General features: G+C 40.9%; 1 protein-coding gene across 1 annotated transcript in view; it reads left to right on the forward strand.

Moving 5' to 3' along the window:
* The window catches only part of mcamb (melanoma cell adhesion molecule b), a 35,776-nt gene that overhangs the window by 13,686 nt on the left and 7,670 nt on the right, over window positions 1-14,420 (forward strand). Inside the window, 8 exon segments of the mRNA XM_018681225.2 lie at window positions 11,952-12,076; window positions 12,169-12,400; window positions 12,940-13,010; window positions 13,132-13,219; window positions 13,358-13,503; window positions 13,505-13,538; window positions 13,928-14,058; window positions 14,281-14,416. Of these exon segments, the coding sequence (XP_018536741.1) occupies window positions 11,952-12,076; window positions 12,169-12,400; window positions 12,940-13,010; window positions 13,132-13,219; window positions 13,358-13,503; window positions 13,505-13,538; window positions 13,928-14,058; window positions 14,281-14,416 (963 nt within the window).

A 14,420-nucleotide genomic window follows, 5' to 3' on the forward strand; every position in this document is an offset into this window, starting at 1 on the left:
GAAGATGACCGCATCCCACGTGAAGTCAGAAGTCATATGTTCAATACATATAGTATTTTATATGTGTGTGTGTGTGTATGTGTATGTGTGTGTGTGGGCATATCAAAATAGCCAAGTGTGGAAACTTTGAGCAAAGGGGAGTCAGGCTTGTTGCCAAGTAGTTATCAAAGGCTGGGGAACATGGTGAACTCTCTTTGGAGTGTAACTGCTGAGGGAAGACCAAAGAGTTGCTTATCAAAGAGGGATTAGCCACAGGTCAGTGAGACTGTAGCTGAAGGCCTGCGGTTGGATCTTCACAGCTGTGGTCTGAGGCTGCTCAGAAATTATCTCTCTTCCAGCGGTCGTAAGGTCTTCATTTTCTGAGGTGTTTACTGAAATGCAAAAGTTTGAAGCTGCATGAAGCAGGGTGAAACTGAATAGACCTTTCTTTTCTCACTGCAGATATTTTAACTTGTTAAACACTGGTTTAACTATGCATATGTAATTACTATAATTGCTGCAACAGAGCCATCATTAATGTAATTAGTTTCAACTGTGGATTTTTTTGCTGTAACAAGTCAAAATGTCTGCAGTGAAAAACAAGTCAGTGTAGCAGGGGAGGCTTTGTCAGTAGTTCCCCAATATTGTTCCCACCTGTTAAAAATGCATTCAGATTACATGTAGGGTTTATGCTTTCCAAAACTGGGCATGACAGAAAAAGTTCAGGAACCTCTGGTGTAAATTTTGAGATTCAAGCTGTTCGCTGTTGAGCTGACACTTAAAATGCGTTTACAAGCTTCATCTTACAACTGCATTCTCTGTGCTGGTGGTCGCTCCCCTGCTTGGGCTATCAGGCATTAATTGCCTTGCTCAGTGGTACCTTGATGTTAGTTGTTTCTCAGTTTAAACCTGCATCTTTGACCTTCAGTGTACCTGCCACAAGAGGTGACCTTATAAGACATCCAGTCAGAGCTGTATTACTGTACTATTGTAACAGTTGTGAGTCAGCAGAGCCCCCCCGCTCCCTGAATGATATATGGGATAGAGTCTGGCGCGCTGAGAACCGAGCCAGGTCTAGCCCGGGTTGATCTCCGCAACAGGTGGTCCGTTGAAATGGAATACAGTGTCAGATCACCAAGAGAAATCAGAGAGCAATGTGACTCCTTCCCTATCTCCCCTGTTGTGTGGTCCACTCTGATCGTCTCCACTGTATTTACATTCTTTGTAACCTTCGTCTCCTCCACCTTTTGGAAATCGTTAATTCTGATGGCATGTTGAGTGGATACTGCTGGCATTTGGCTCCAGCACCCCGGGGATCTGTGTGTATGTGTGAGTGTATGTATGTGTGTGTGTGAGTACATGTCTGTGTGTTTGTGTTGGGGAAAGTGTCTGGCAGGTCAGTGTGACAAGTTGACATCGTGGGAATGTGCAGTTTGCTTGCTGCAGCTGCCACTGTCTATCTCATTGTCTCTGCACACAGCAGTTAAAACATCACCTGAACCCCTCACAGACTCCCTACAAAGGGCCATTGTGTACTCTGTATTCATATTATTGCTTAAACTGTCAGTTTATTCTTTGATCTGTTGGTTAATTTTCAGTCTACCAGACATCAGAAAGTGCTAAAAAGGGGCATCCTAACAGCCCAAGTGGTTGAGATGCCACCAAATACTGCAACTGCAATGTTCCTGGTTTATTTCCAACTGAGGATCCTTGTAACATGTCACACACCTCTCAGCCAAAAATAATCTTAAGTAGAAGTGGTGAAAAACGTGTGAGGAAACACAGACCTCTCACTCATTTGAATGGCTGCCAACACAGGTGGCTCCAGCAAAACAATGTAGGGATCATCTGGCAGCAAAAGAGTTCAACCAGGCTCAACTTTTGCTGCAGCGCATCATCATCCAGCAAGGTGCCATGTAGGCCTGATCAAATACATGCAAGTGCACATTCCTGGTAGATTTCTTTGTAGTATGAATGCCATATTTCTACTGTTTATCTCTTAATTGTTGGGATGAAAGATTAAATAGTTACTGCTGTGATAATTTTGCACGTTGTGAGTATTACAAATCATAATGCTGTGCATCAACCTGTAGCTGAACATCCTGAACTCCGCAGCACTACTTAAAGTTGAGGAAGTGGAACTAGTATCTGTTTGACTTATTTTTTAATAACTAACTTAAATGAATATAAAAACTGTTAATGATCAATCCATTTGACTAATCACTTGACCATTAATTTCAGCACTAACAATTGCTATGAGATATTAAAACCTACAGTATATTATGATATGTTATACAGATAAGCTACATCTGGTTTACTAATCTGGACTCTTCCTATCTTGATCCATTCACACCTAAAACTCCTGTAATTCCTTTGGAGTCCAGTTTCTAGATGCTATTTCTGTTTGGTACAGTTGGCCAGTCCTCTCTGCTTCATAAGAATTACTGTGCGCAGCCAACATAGTGGGAGCAGAGCCATCTGCCCAGCCCAAGGTCACAGCAACAAGACTAGTTTTAGAAATGTCCCCACTTCATGTAACTTAAATTAGGTCACAAGAGTCCTAATTAAGAAATGAAAGGGTGATGGGTAACTGGGTGGTGCAGTGGTTAGCACTGTCACATTGCAGCAAGAAGGTTCCAGGTTCAAGCCCCGGTTCAGGCCTGGGGCTTTTCTGTGTGGAGTTTGCACGTTCTCCCTCTGTGTGGGTTCTCTCCGGGTATTCCGGCCTCCTCCCACAGTCCACAGTTAGGTTAATTGGTGACTCTAAATTGCCGGTGGGTATGAATGTGAGTGTGAATAGTTGTTTGTCTATATGTGATCTGTCCAGGGTGTCTCACCCAATGACCCACCACCCTTAACAGATAAGCGGCATAGATAATGAACGAATGAATAAAAAGCCTTGCTAACTGGTAAGAGCTAATGCAAGTAAACAGGATAAGAAGAAACATGCATATTTATGAAGAAGGAATAAAACACATTGGGGTCAAAGAGTTTGGTGGTGGGGGTTGGGTGAAATAATGAACTGCAGCTTTGAGGATGGCTAGCTGTATTTTAAAGATGGTGTAATACAAATCTTTATTGCAAAATAATGGCTACACATGCCATGTATATGTATTAGTTTCTGCTGTAGAAAAATCTTTTATTTGAATGGCCTAATCATGGCATTATAAACTCTGTTGCGTGCTTGCGTTTATGGAGAAATGTGCCTGTGGTACCAGGAGCTGTGTGGGGGATCCATGAGTCAGTGAGAGTCCTTTTTCGTTCTGAGTGCCCAATTAAATCCAAGAGGTCTTGTGTTGTGTGTGTCTCTGTGTTAAAATGCCTTGGGGTGCGTCACAGGACTAATGTGATTGATGAACGTGTGACAAGACCTTTAGTGTCTGTGTTTTCAAGAACTTCTAGCATTCTTCTGCACCATTTAGCCAAGCTGAGTTGACACAAACTAAGTGGGGCTACTGTTCTGGCAACTGGATCCTTGAAGTGGTGGGGACAAGAATTTGACTCTGTCTGCCCAACCCTCAAATATGTCTGTGAAGATTCTCAAGCCATCCTGGATTTTTGATGTCTAGAAGAACAAAACAGCATTTCAAGACCAGATTCGGGTGCATTCTTGAACATTTTATACACATTTGTGCATTGTTCATCTCTGGAAACCTCAGGAACTTAACTTTTGTTTACAATGAAATGATGTTGGTTTGAAATTGTGTGCTTGTGTGTTTGATGGGTTTGGTGCACAAAGGTCCCAGTTTCCTTCCTTGCTGTGTTTACACTTCAAGACTAAATCAGGACAACAGGAAGAATACACTTACCATGTACTCTAAAATCTTTCAGACAGGATTAGGTACAGAGTCATTGCTCAGAAATCACTGGTCTTAACTGATAACGTGGTGCAGCACGTCAGACCTATATTAATTTACCTACATGGCTTGTGACATGGCTCCAGTTGCACTCAATGGGTTAGTTTTGTAACTTGAGGCAGGCTGAGGAAGAAGAGGAGCGGTAGAGGAAGGGAGAGGCACGTGCAACCACCTTTGACAGTTCTGCTGTTTTCTAGTTTGTCTGTTTTTACTTTCATCATGAAAGAGGGGTGTCCTTGTGTCCTTGAATATGCCAACACAATCTTGACTAAGCACATTTGCATATTTAATGTCATGTTTAATGCATTGCATATTTGCATATCTTACATTCAGAGCTGTTTCTGGTCTTTTTTATCTGGATGGGACGCCTGTAAGTCCTTATTCTCTGGGATAGAAATCTATGTTGGGTTGAAATCACGTTAAAAATTGAGCCTGGTTTTGATAAAACATAAGATAAATTATCTTATTATCTTTTTTGGAAGAAAAGTCATTAACTAGGTTGATAAAGGAATATTTAATTTAATTTATTTCTTTCTCTCTGCAAGATGCTGTAAGCGCTCCATTGAGTGATTAGCGTGATAAATGTCAGAGGCCGCAGCAACTGTCAGAGAACGCTTTCTAAACCCATCCACCTTGATTTCTCCTCCCGTCTTGACATCTTTTCTTCCTCCTCTCCTCTCTCACTCTTCTTTTATCTGTTTCCTCATCTTAACTCTATACTCTATTCACTCTTCTCAGACCATTTACGTCCGTACAAAGAGCAGCCTGACTGAGGCACTGTTTTCCCATGCTCCCTCTCTCTGTCTCACCCTGTCCTGAAGTAGGGCTGCTATTTCTGGTGCCAGTCGGGTCAGTGTGCTGTAATTCTGCTGCATCATGTAAGCAAACAAGCTTGATGGGCCATTGTTATTCTTAGATGTGACAGGGCTGGAAACATGCCGCAGGGCTGTCATTTCATTTTACCGGTGTTTGGGAGGAAATATTTTGGCTGCGAGTAATACACACCATGGTATCCATGCTGTGTTTCAGTGCAAAACTGCCAGTAGGTGAATTTCTAATAATCAAATCAAATCCAGTTTGGTTATAATTATCTTGAAGATGATTGTAATTATGCTCCCATATGTTTTCTGTTTTTTGCTGCTTTTGCTTGCTTTATGTTTATACTGTCTCGCAGCAGTGCTGTCACCTGACAGGATAAGCTAGTGGGTGATGGCCAGCAATTAAAGCTAGGTTCATGACCGCACATACACATACACATTCTTACACAAGGGAAGCTCTGCTGTCTTGATGTCTGTCCTCTCTTTTCATATAATATTTATTCTCCTCCTTTCATGTCTCAGTTCAGTGGAGTCGCAGCTTTTTCTTTGGAGGGGACATGCCAGGCGTTTTCAATTTAAACATGAATTGGAGTAAAAGCCGGGGGAATCCTCGGTATGTAAATATTAATACAGTAACTTAAAATCTAACCTTGTGATAGAAGAAACTGATTATATAAGGACTCTGCAATGCAAACAAAACAGCATGCTCTCACTCTCTGAGATTAATGGATTCTGGACAACATAGTTACCTTTGCAGAGAGCAGAGAGTCTACTGTTGAATCACCAGAATAAGCGTCTGGAAAGCAGTGAATGAAACATAGCAGAGTAGAGATGTGTGTCATGTGATAATTGTGCTCTGAGACATTTGCAAACCATGTAATAATGTGTTTAGTGCTGGAATTGAATCTCAAGTCAAGCTCAGTAGTTGCTTGCCTCTGGTACGTATGAGTTAGATACAACTTAGAGACCTCGAGGTGTGTATATCCTGTGTGTGTTTGTGTGTACCAGATCCTGTTGCACATCTGATGCGCTCGTCTCAACTCACACCTCCCAGACAGACAAGCTGAAAGCTCACAGGTTTTGTGTGCGTGTGTGTGTCTGTTTCCCCTTGACCTCAGTGATCATCCTGTCAGTCGCTGCTGCTTTGATCTGAGTCTTTCTCAGATTTGAGAAAGTGCTCTCTTAATGTTTTTTTTACCACACTCACAGCAGGGCCCTAAGGAAACTAATGCTTGTCTGTCCATCCATGTTGGAGATATCTGACAACGAGTAAATGGTGGATTTTCCCTTCCTGCTGATTTTGGCGACCTTCTGACCTTTCTTCTAGTGCTACCATCAGGCCACGTTTTCACTTTTACACAAGAAAAAATATATTATAAACTTTTAATTATATTTATTCTGTGTTTAATGGTCCCCAGAAGATGAGACTCCTACCATTTTACAATCTCCATGAGCTTTTCTATTGCCCCATCCTTAGGTCAAAATGTTGCTCTCAAGATGTGTGTTAATCTAATTGTCGACTTTGCTGTTAGGGAATACACCCTCTTGTAACTACCTTTCCTGTAGCACAACCCAGTCAGTATCCTGTTGACTTTATCCAGCAGATTGTGTGGTGTAGGAAACATTGAACTCTTGAGGCTGCAGATGGGGCTTCAATCTTTTGTTCTTGTTGCAGCTCTGGCTCTTAGAAATGAAATTTCTTTACTGATTTGCAACATTAAATACATTTTAAAGAAAGATCGGTGTTGTTAAGAGTATAACTGTTTGCTCAGCTATGTGTCGACATGTCGACAGTGAATGCGCCAGTAAAATATTCACAGACAGCGTGTGTTTATGGTTCTGTTTAGGCTCTCACAGAATATATTTTAATACTAATGCCAGGAGAAAGGGTTGACTGGTTGAAATTTCCCTAAAACATAGGAAGCAAAGAATCTAAATATTTTAGTGCTATTGTTTATGTAGTCTCTTGAATTTTCATGGTTGTTTCATTTACAGTAATAAGTTGACACAGGGGAGAGACAGAGGGTAGTCATCTATGCAGTTTTGTTTTACTGTCTTACATCACTGAATCTAAAGTAGATTTAATGTGTTTGTTTTTGACACAGATCAACAGGAAAAGAAACTATAATGTGAAAACAGATCTCTTCAAAGGGACCTAAATTAATTTATAATATAAGATACAAAATAGTTGGTTCTAAAGCCAGTTAGTTAAATGAATCACTTGTGTGTTTGAGGGGTTTCATTTGACTGTAGAACAAAAGGCACCTGTATGTGGACTTTATAAAGAGGAAAAAACAGGAAGGAAGAAGGAAGGAAATAAAATAAATGAAGGAAGAAATAAAGGAAGAGGAACATGGGACTGTGTTCTGTACCTGAGCCACCATTCTGTCACCCAGTTAGATTAATGTCAAAAGTGCACGGGACGCTTATGTGGTTTGAATGCCAGTTAATGTGCTGAAGGTGGACGTTCTCCCCTCTCCTTCTCCGATTGACCATCTGTGGTCTGGGCCGGTTGCCAGAGCAGACTGAGGGAGGGGAGGTCGACTGCAGCTTGTCAATAAATCTAAGTCAAAACAGATTCCAGATTCAACAGATTCCAGCCTTTGAACAAACACATGCCACATCTCATCTGTCGACTGTACCTGTCAGAGGGATGCCTGAAGCATCTGTTTAAAATACGCGGTCATAAGTGTTTAGAAATGAGTGATTGTGATGTAAGATTGTCTGCTGATCACCTGAAAATAGTTTTCCATGTTTATAGGAGGTTCGCTGTGGTGTGGATAAAGTAGCCACAGAGGCTTAGAGCCTGGCAGGAAGCTGTGCTATCATTTCTCTCCACAGACAGAAACTGATTGTTATGACTACAATGAAGTCAAAGCCTTTTGTCATGATACACAATGTCTTTGATACAACTTCCCCTTGAGATTATCTTATCCTATCTGCCTCTGCTCTCCTTTTATAAGGGAGATATTGTGGGGCTTATTTAGTCTTATCTTTAAATGCACCTAATTTTGTCATGCCTTTGAATACAATCCACCCTCTTTGTGGGATGAGCTGTGTTTTATGGGGGGAACAGCTGTATCAAGACGTTTATTTCTGCCGAGAGATCACCTGCAGCCCTGACAGGAGCTCTTTGAAGCTTGATTAGCAGAGCTGACACACCAGCTGAGATGTCTGTGTGCATGTGAGTGTATGCGTGTGAACTAGACTCAGTTAGCTTCATAAATCAAAGTGAAATATCCCTTTTAACTGGTATGTTTCATGTGTATCTGAGGGAATATAAAAAGTGCTGTTCTTGAAATAAGGATTTTCCTCTTTCAGTGCTGTGGGAGTCCTTTCATTAACTGAAAGCATTCTTGTTAAGTTGAGCAAAATTGATTTCTTTGACTTCTCTCTTAGAATCTTTAAAACAACACTTTTTTCGACGTTACGTCAAGTTTATTTTGGAAGTAAATAAACATATTTGCTAAAATATCAAACTATTCCTTCAACCGTTTCACATTCTTATCAAGTGAAGATATTTTTATTTGAATAAGGTAAGGTCTTGTTAAGTCATTTTTAAAAACAGAAAAAAAGCCAAACACACTGACATGAGCTGCTTAATAGTTCTTAACTTCCTGTTTTTCTTTGATTTGTGTATAATGTCAGCATCTTTTGGTTTTGTACTGTTGATTGGACAAAACAAGCTGAGGCTTTATTTATTTATTTTACTATTTTTTGACATTTCGTAGTCCAAAAGATTGGTTAATTGCAAGCATGGATCGTAGCATCATTGTTAATGAAACTTGTTAGTGTAGTTGCCACCCTGTTATTCATTTCGTTTCTCATAGTTCATCAGTTTGATACAGTTTAAGATTGAACATTTGAACACTGAGTTTGTTGCTAAATGTTCATCTTACTGGACGTTATTCAGGACATGATGTTTACACTGAAGATGACGAACCTGGATATTTATATCCTTGCAAAGCTGATCGTAACACTACTCACGTTTCTATTCAGCTCTGTGCAGATGTGTCTTGATTTGTTTTTCTTTCTTTTTTTAAAAATCAGCTAGCATATCCAGGTATCTGGAAGATAATACATAATACATAACTGGGATATTCATCCTCTCCTCTCCCTTTTCTCCTCAGGGTCAGCAGCAGATATTTACTAAAGCACACAGAGCACATTCCCCTCTCATATGGAAATCATACACTCAGTGTGTGAAATTGTTGTCACAGGGTCACACACTCACTTGCTGAGGGGAGCTCATAAAACTGGAGAGGCCCAGTTTTCCCAGCTGTCAGAGGGATGCTCAGCTTTTGGTCTGTCATACTGATTTAGGGCTATTTATCCAATGCGCATGGACTCTGCTCTCTCATTATAAGAAAGGATCGATCTGAGGCCTTGGAGTGCCAGCTTCTCTGACTGATGCACCATAGATATGAATCCCGCTCAAATTACTAATGAGATTTGATTGAGAATCCCGTGAGCAAACAGACTCCAGCTGTCAGACAGCACTGCAAAGTAGACTCTGACTTTCCACCCTGTTGTGCCCCTTGGAGATGCACTCCTTAATGTAGGTAAACCCTCAGGTGGGGGATGGGATGCTGCAAGTGAGTCAGCGTTGTCCTCCCATTGCTAATGGCCAGGAAATGTCATGTTGGAGAGCATAATTGGATTTCTTTAACAGGAAAGCATCCGTCCAGCTCCATTAGCCAGTGGTAAACAGCAACACACAGCAGAGGGAGAGGCAGGTGGGAGAGAATGAGGGGGGAGAGAGGTAAGAAGAGAGATGGAGAGAGTTAGAGAAGTGGTGGTGGGCGGGGGGGTGTTTGTTGTTGATACGGGTGAAGGAGCAGTCAGAGGTTTAGTTTGCAAGGCAACAGAAAATGTTGTTATCTGTGCCGATGATGGTGGAATAAAATAAAATGCCAGGAGTGAAGTATGGATGCATCTGGCAGCCCTGGTGTTATGTTAATTCACTTAACTTTAAGACCACGTACCTGATCATTTTTCCTGGATGAAGTGTGTTTTGATATTAGATACAGAGCAATAGTGTCCTGATTCAACCTGAAAAATGTGTCTAACAATTCTCTAATGTTTGTAGACTGATAAAATGTAAAGCAATGGACCTTTTTTCACAGTTTTCCAGATTAAAATATATATGAGCCATTATATGATAAGCCAAATTTTCGGAGCATCTTTTGTAGCGACACAGTGGTCAACACTCATACCCAGAAATTAGTCAGTATATCAATAATATAAAGTTTTAACTCAAGGCCACTCACTAGCTTTTCCCAGAGTTTTCTACCAAATCTCATGGTGTTCTTAAGTGGATGGAGAGTTTGGCACTTCAGTCATGATAACTTATGTGATCAATGCACCATGCAACTTGATCTGCCGAGGAATACCATGAGATACGGCTGAACGCTCTTGAAAAGGTGGATCTTGATATGATTTTCTTGACAAACTAATGCGTATAAGGCCCTGAATGAACCTTCTCTGTAGAAAAAAATATGCTTGTAATATACAATGATGCATGATAATACAGGAAATCAAGATGGCGCCGTTCAGGTCGGTGGCTAGTAACAGTAGCTCCGAGTGTTTCTCGTCGTTTTTATGTGATTTTGCACTTTGTCGCGTCTTTTTTGTCACCAACCTCGGTCGGTAGTTTACTCCTATGGATGTGCAGCTGGTGAGGTTAGGAATATGTGTGTTTTTACTGCTTGGACTCGGCATCCGGAGACGGTTCCATTGTTTACACCCGGGATCAAAGGTACTCCCGGGAACAAGACCGGAGATCCAAGAATAAACCTGCACTCTGGACTCCACTTTATTTGCACATACTTTTTCATCTACCTCACTGATTATCACCATTTTCCTATATTACAAACTGCACATTTAAGTTTATTACAGAGTTTTTTAAATGCTGATTGCTGCACTTTATTTATTTATCTTTTTACTGTTCTGTGCCCTTTATATTTTTATCTTTTCTTTTTTATTTTTTGTCACTCTTGTTTCTTGCTGCTGTAACATGTAAATTTCCCACAAGGGGGATAAATAAAGTCAATGCAGGACACAGATAACTTTCATTTACATTTGCACTTGACACCATCACTTCTTTCTCTACCATGAAAAAAAGATGCATTCACCAACACAATGAACAGATTCAGTGAAGGCTAAATCAAACCTGGCAGCCTCGTACCTCCAGGCCACAGCTCTCATTGGCATCTCATACATCTACTGAAACACTGTGATTTAATGTGTAACTGGGGGTCCCTCCTATAGACTAGCAGGATGCGTCATGGCGAAAGATCCTGGAAGGGGAAAAGCACTTGTTCCTCAGAGACACACCATGAAGGAACAGTGGGGCTACTATGCCGTCTGTAAATTGAGCCTTTCTTCCTGTGAGAGGGTGACATGGTGGAATGCAGCACATTAATGTGGACATGGGTGGGCTTCTCATTCCTGTCATAGCATCTCTCTCTTGCCTTTGACACACCATCATTTTGCCTCCATGCCTCCTTTAAGTTTGTGTCAGAAATGATGCAGAAGTTGTGTGTTTCTTCAGCATTCAGGTTCTTGTTGTTTTGACCTTGATGTTCTGTTGTATCGCCATGTTGTTCATTTCAGGTTGAGGTCAGTGTAGCTTTATTGACATGACATTTTGATTGGCTCGGTTGATATGTTGCTTCTATATCAGCTTCTCAGTGATACGTTCATATGGGTGTGCATTTCACCACCCAGATGAGAAATTCAAAGAAATGTTTTTGATATTTTTGACGTAGGAAAAGCGCTGATGTAAACAATGAAATTAATGATGGCTACATTCCATTTAGCTGCTCAGTCCTGGTATTGTTGTTCTGGCTCGCTGTTACATTGTCATGGTTTACTCGGACTGCGTACAGAACAGAGACATTGTTAATGTTATTACTAACACTTGTGCTTTTCCTACTATAACAAGTCAAAAAAATGTGAAAAAGGCCTGTTATATGTCTTGTGCTCTGTTTCTCTGAGAAGAAGTCAGCACCCAAAATGAGAGATTACCTTTTTAATCTCCTGTCCTGCAGTCGTCAATATAAGTCAACTTTAGATCCTAACTGGTGTCATCCTTTTTTTCAGTATAACAGCATGAAACAAGCCTAAATATTTTAACATATGATATTTCCATTCCACAGTTTCCACCATGTTTTCATTTGTTGTTCTTTCAAGAAGAAAGATTTTCATTGTTTTGATGAAAATATGAAGCTGATAGTGATGAACGATGTTGAACAGACTTATTCAACAACAACCATATTCTCTTCCTCTCTTTCAGCATGGGCCATTGTGGAGGTGAACATGGAGGACAGAGTGGAGGTGTACAGAGGAACTACAGCTCAGATCACCTGTATTTTCACATCGGATGATGGCATCGGTGGCATGACCATAGAGTGGTTTTATGTAAGTGTCAGTGGGCCTGATGCATGCATACACAGATGTGTATGATGTTTCTATTCATGTGATGTTTGATTTGCTCAAACTCCAATCTTTAGGTGACACAACAGGGCAAGAGGCAGAGAATCCACAGCCAGGACCCCACCATGAATAGTGTAGATCGAGGCACACCATTCACAGACCGGATCACTGTCAACAATACCGGAGCCCCTGGGGGGGTGGTTTTGACCATCGACAAAGTGCGGCTGGAGGACGAAGTGGAATTTATCTGTGAAATCAAAAGTCTAACAGATGGGCGTGGGGAGGGACGTACAAAGCTGAAGGTGTTTGGTAAGATTCAGTCTGAGACGACGTGTTAACAGCAGCAGATGTAGGATAACAACAGAGGTTTTCTGAAAGAATGGGTATCATATACCTACTACTAATACTTTCCTCACTTACACTGACTGATACTTCAACTGCTTTCACTCATTATATATCAACTTTTTAATCATCAGCTTACAGTCCAACCACTTTAGATCTTGTGCTTAAATTGAGATTTCACCTGCTTCCTTCCATGTCAGCTGAAATGTATTTACTGCTTTCACCACTTGAATGTTAACCTGTAATTTCAGCTGCTTTCACCCTGTTCTCTCTAATGAGAGTTAAACTGCTTTCAATGAGTACACTTCAAATGATGATTCAATGTTTTTCAGCATTTTGATTAAAACTGAAACTTCAGCTCATCGCAGTGATAACCCTTCGACTGAGACTTAAAGTCCTTTGAGTGATTTCAATGTGCTTCAAACCCCCAGAAGGAAAAAACATTACATTTTGTTTACATGAACGTTCAAAATTAGTTCTTGATTCATTTTTTATTTCCTATGCAGCAAAACCAGACCCACCAACCATTGAGGCTTTTCTAGGAGGATTCTCAGTCAAAGAAGAGAAGCCATCCAAGGTAAACAAGGGTGAACAAGTTGTGAACATGGGAGTATATAAATTAGGGAAATACTGTCAGGCTACAGTCTAATTCTTTGAATGTACTCTTCTCTCATTCTCTCTCGTTTCCTCTCCAACAGATTGGGGTTTGCGAGGTTAAACATGGCTTTCCCAAACCGAACATCACTTGGTACAGAAATGAGACACCACTACGTAGTGATCAGGATGGTGAGACAGACTGACATCAACATCAGTGACGCATTTCTCCATTTTTGGTTGTGTTTAATGTGGTTTAATGTATTTTCCTCAATTTCCCTTCAATTCCCTCACCCAGCTTCTGTGTTTGCCAATGTTTGTCTCCCCCAGCAGTGAAAATCGAATCCAGCACCACTACTGAATCCAGTGGTCTGTACTCAGTTAAGAGTGAGCTGAGCCTGAAGGTAAAGGAGGAGGACAAGGATGCTAAATTTTACTGTGAAGTCAACTACTTTGTTCCTGGAGAAACTAGGATGGACAGAGACCGAACGTATTACCATCACTGTATACTGTGAGTCTCACATATTAAAATATCACATAGGAACTCTGCTGAATACTGTTAATTTGTATGTTTCATTCCTTAAAAATCAGGAAAACTGCTTTCACAAAAAACCCAAAAACTCAAACTCAACCAGACAAAGCTTTGAAAGCAGTTATCCTATGTGTTTACATTGAGTCACTCTTTTCACCTGTCAACAAAGTCAGGAGGGCACAATACAATCAGAGTTAGGCGGTCCAACCCAGGTCCATCCGGATTACTGTCCAGTCTCCAAATTGTGTTTGTTGAAGGACCCAGTTAAGCCTGAGCTTAAGATTGTGTCTCTAGTTTTCTGAAGGGATGGTTGTGCCATCACATAAACCTTCTACAACTTAAAGTTTGAATTCCTCTATCTGTTTCAGACCCCTCCACAGCCGTAAATGTGTGGGTGGAGTCACCAAAAGGCAAAATCAAGGAAGGGGACTCGATCGAGCTTCACTGCCATGGCAACGGGAATGACCCATCTGCAGAGTTGTCGATTACATACCCAGGCGTAAGAAAATCAACGCTTTTGTTCCCATGATTTATGCACCAAAGGCAGCAGCATAGTGCAGTTTAAGCCTACTTTGTGTCTGATCACAGAATCCATTAGTAGCTTTTGTTTGTATTGCACAGTCTTCCTTAGTAAATGGAAACACTTTCTGTCACTTCCTGACTATGTTGAGTTAAAAGTTTTATGCTTATGTGTTGATCACATTACCTTGGCTTTTTGTAGGGTGAGGGCTCTTTTGAGGCCAACATGTTTGTACTGGAGAATGTGACCCGTCTCAACAGTGGATTTTACAATTGTTCCTCGCTGGACACGGACTCCTTTGAATTGATCCAGGCATCTACCACAGTGTTTGTCAACTGTAA

Source organism: Lates calcarifer, linkage group LG21 (genome assembly GCF_001640805.2).
Source record: "Lates calcarifer isolate ASB-BC8 linkage group LG21, TLL_Latcal_v3, whole genome shotgun sequence".
In the NCBI taxonomy this organism is placed as follows: domain Eukaryota; kingdom Metazoa; phylum Chordata; class Actinopteri; family Centropomidae; genus Lates; species Lates calcarifer.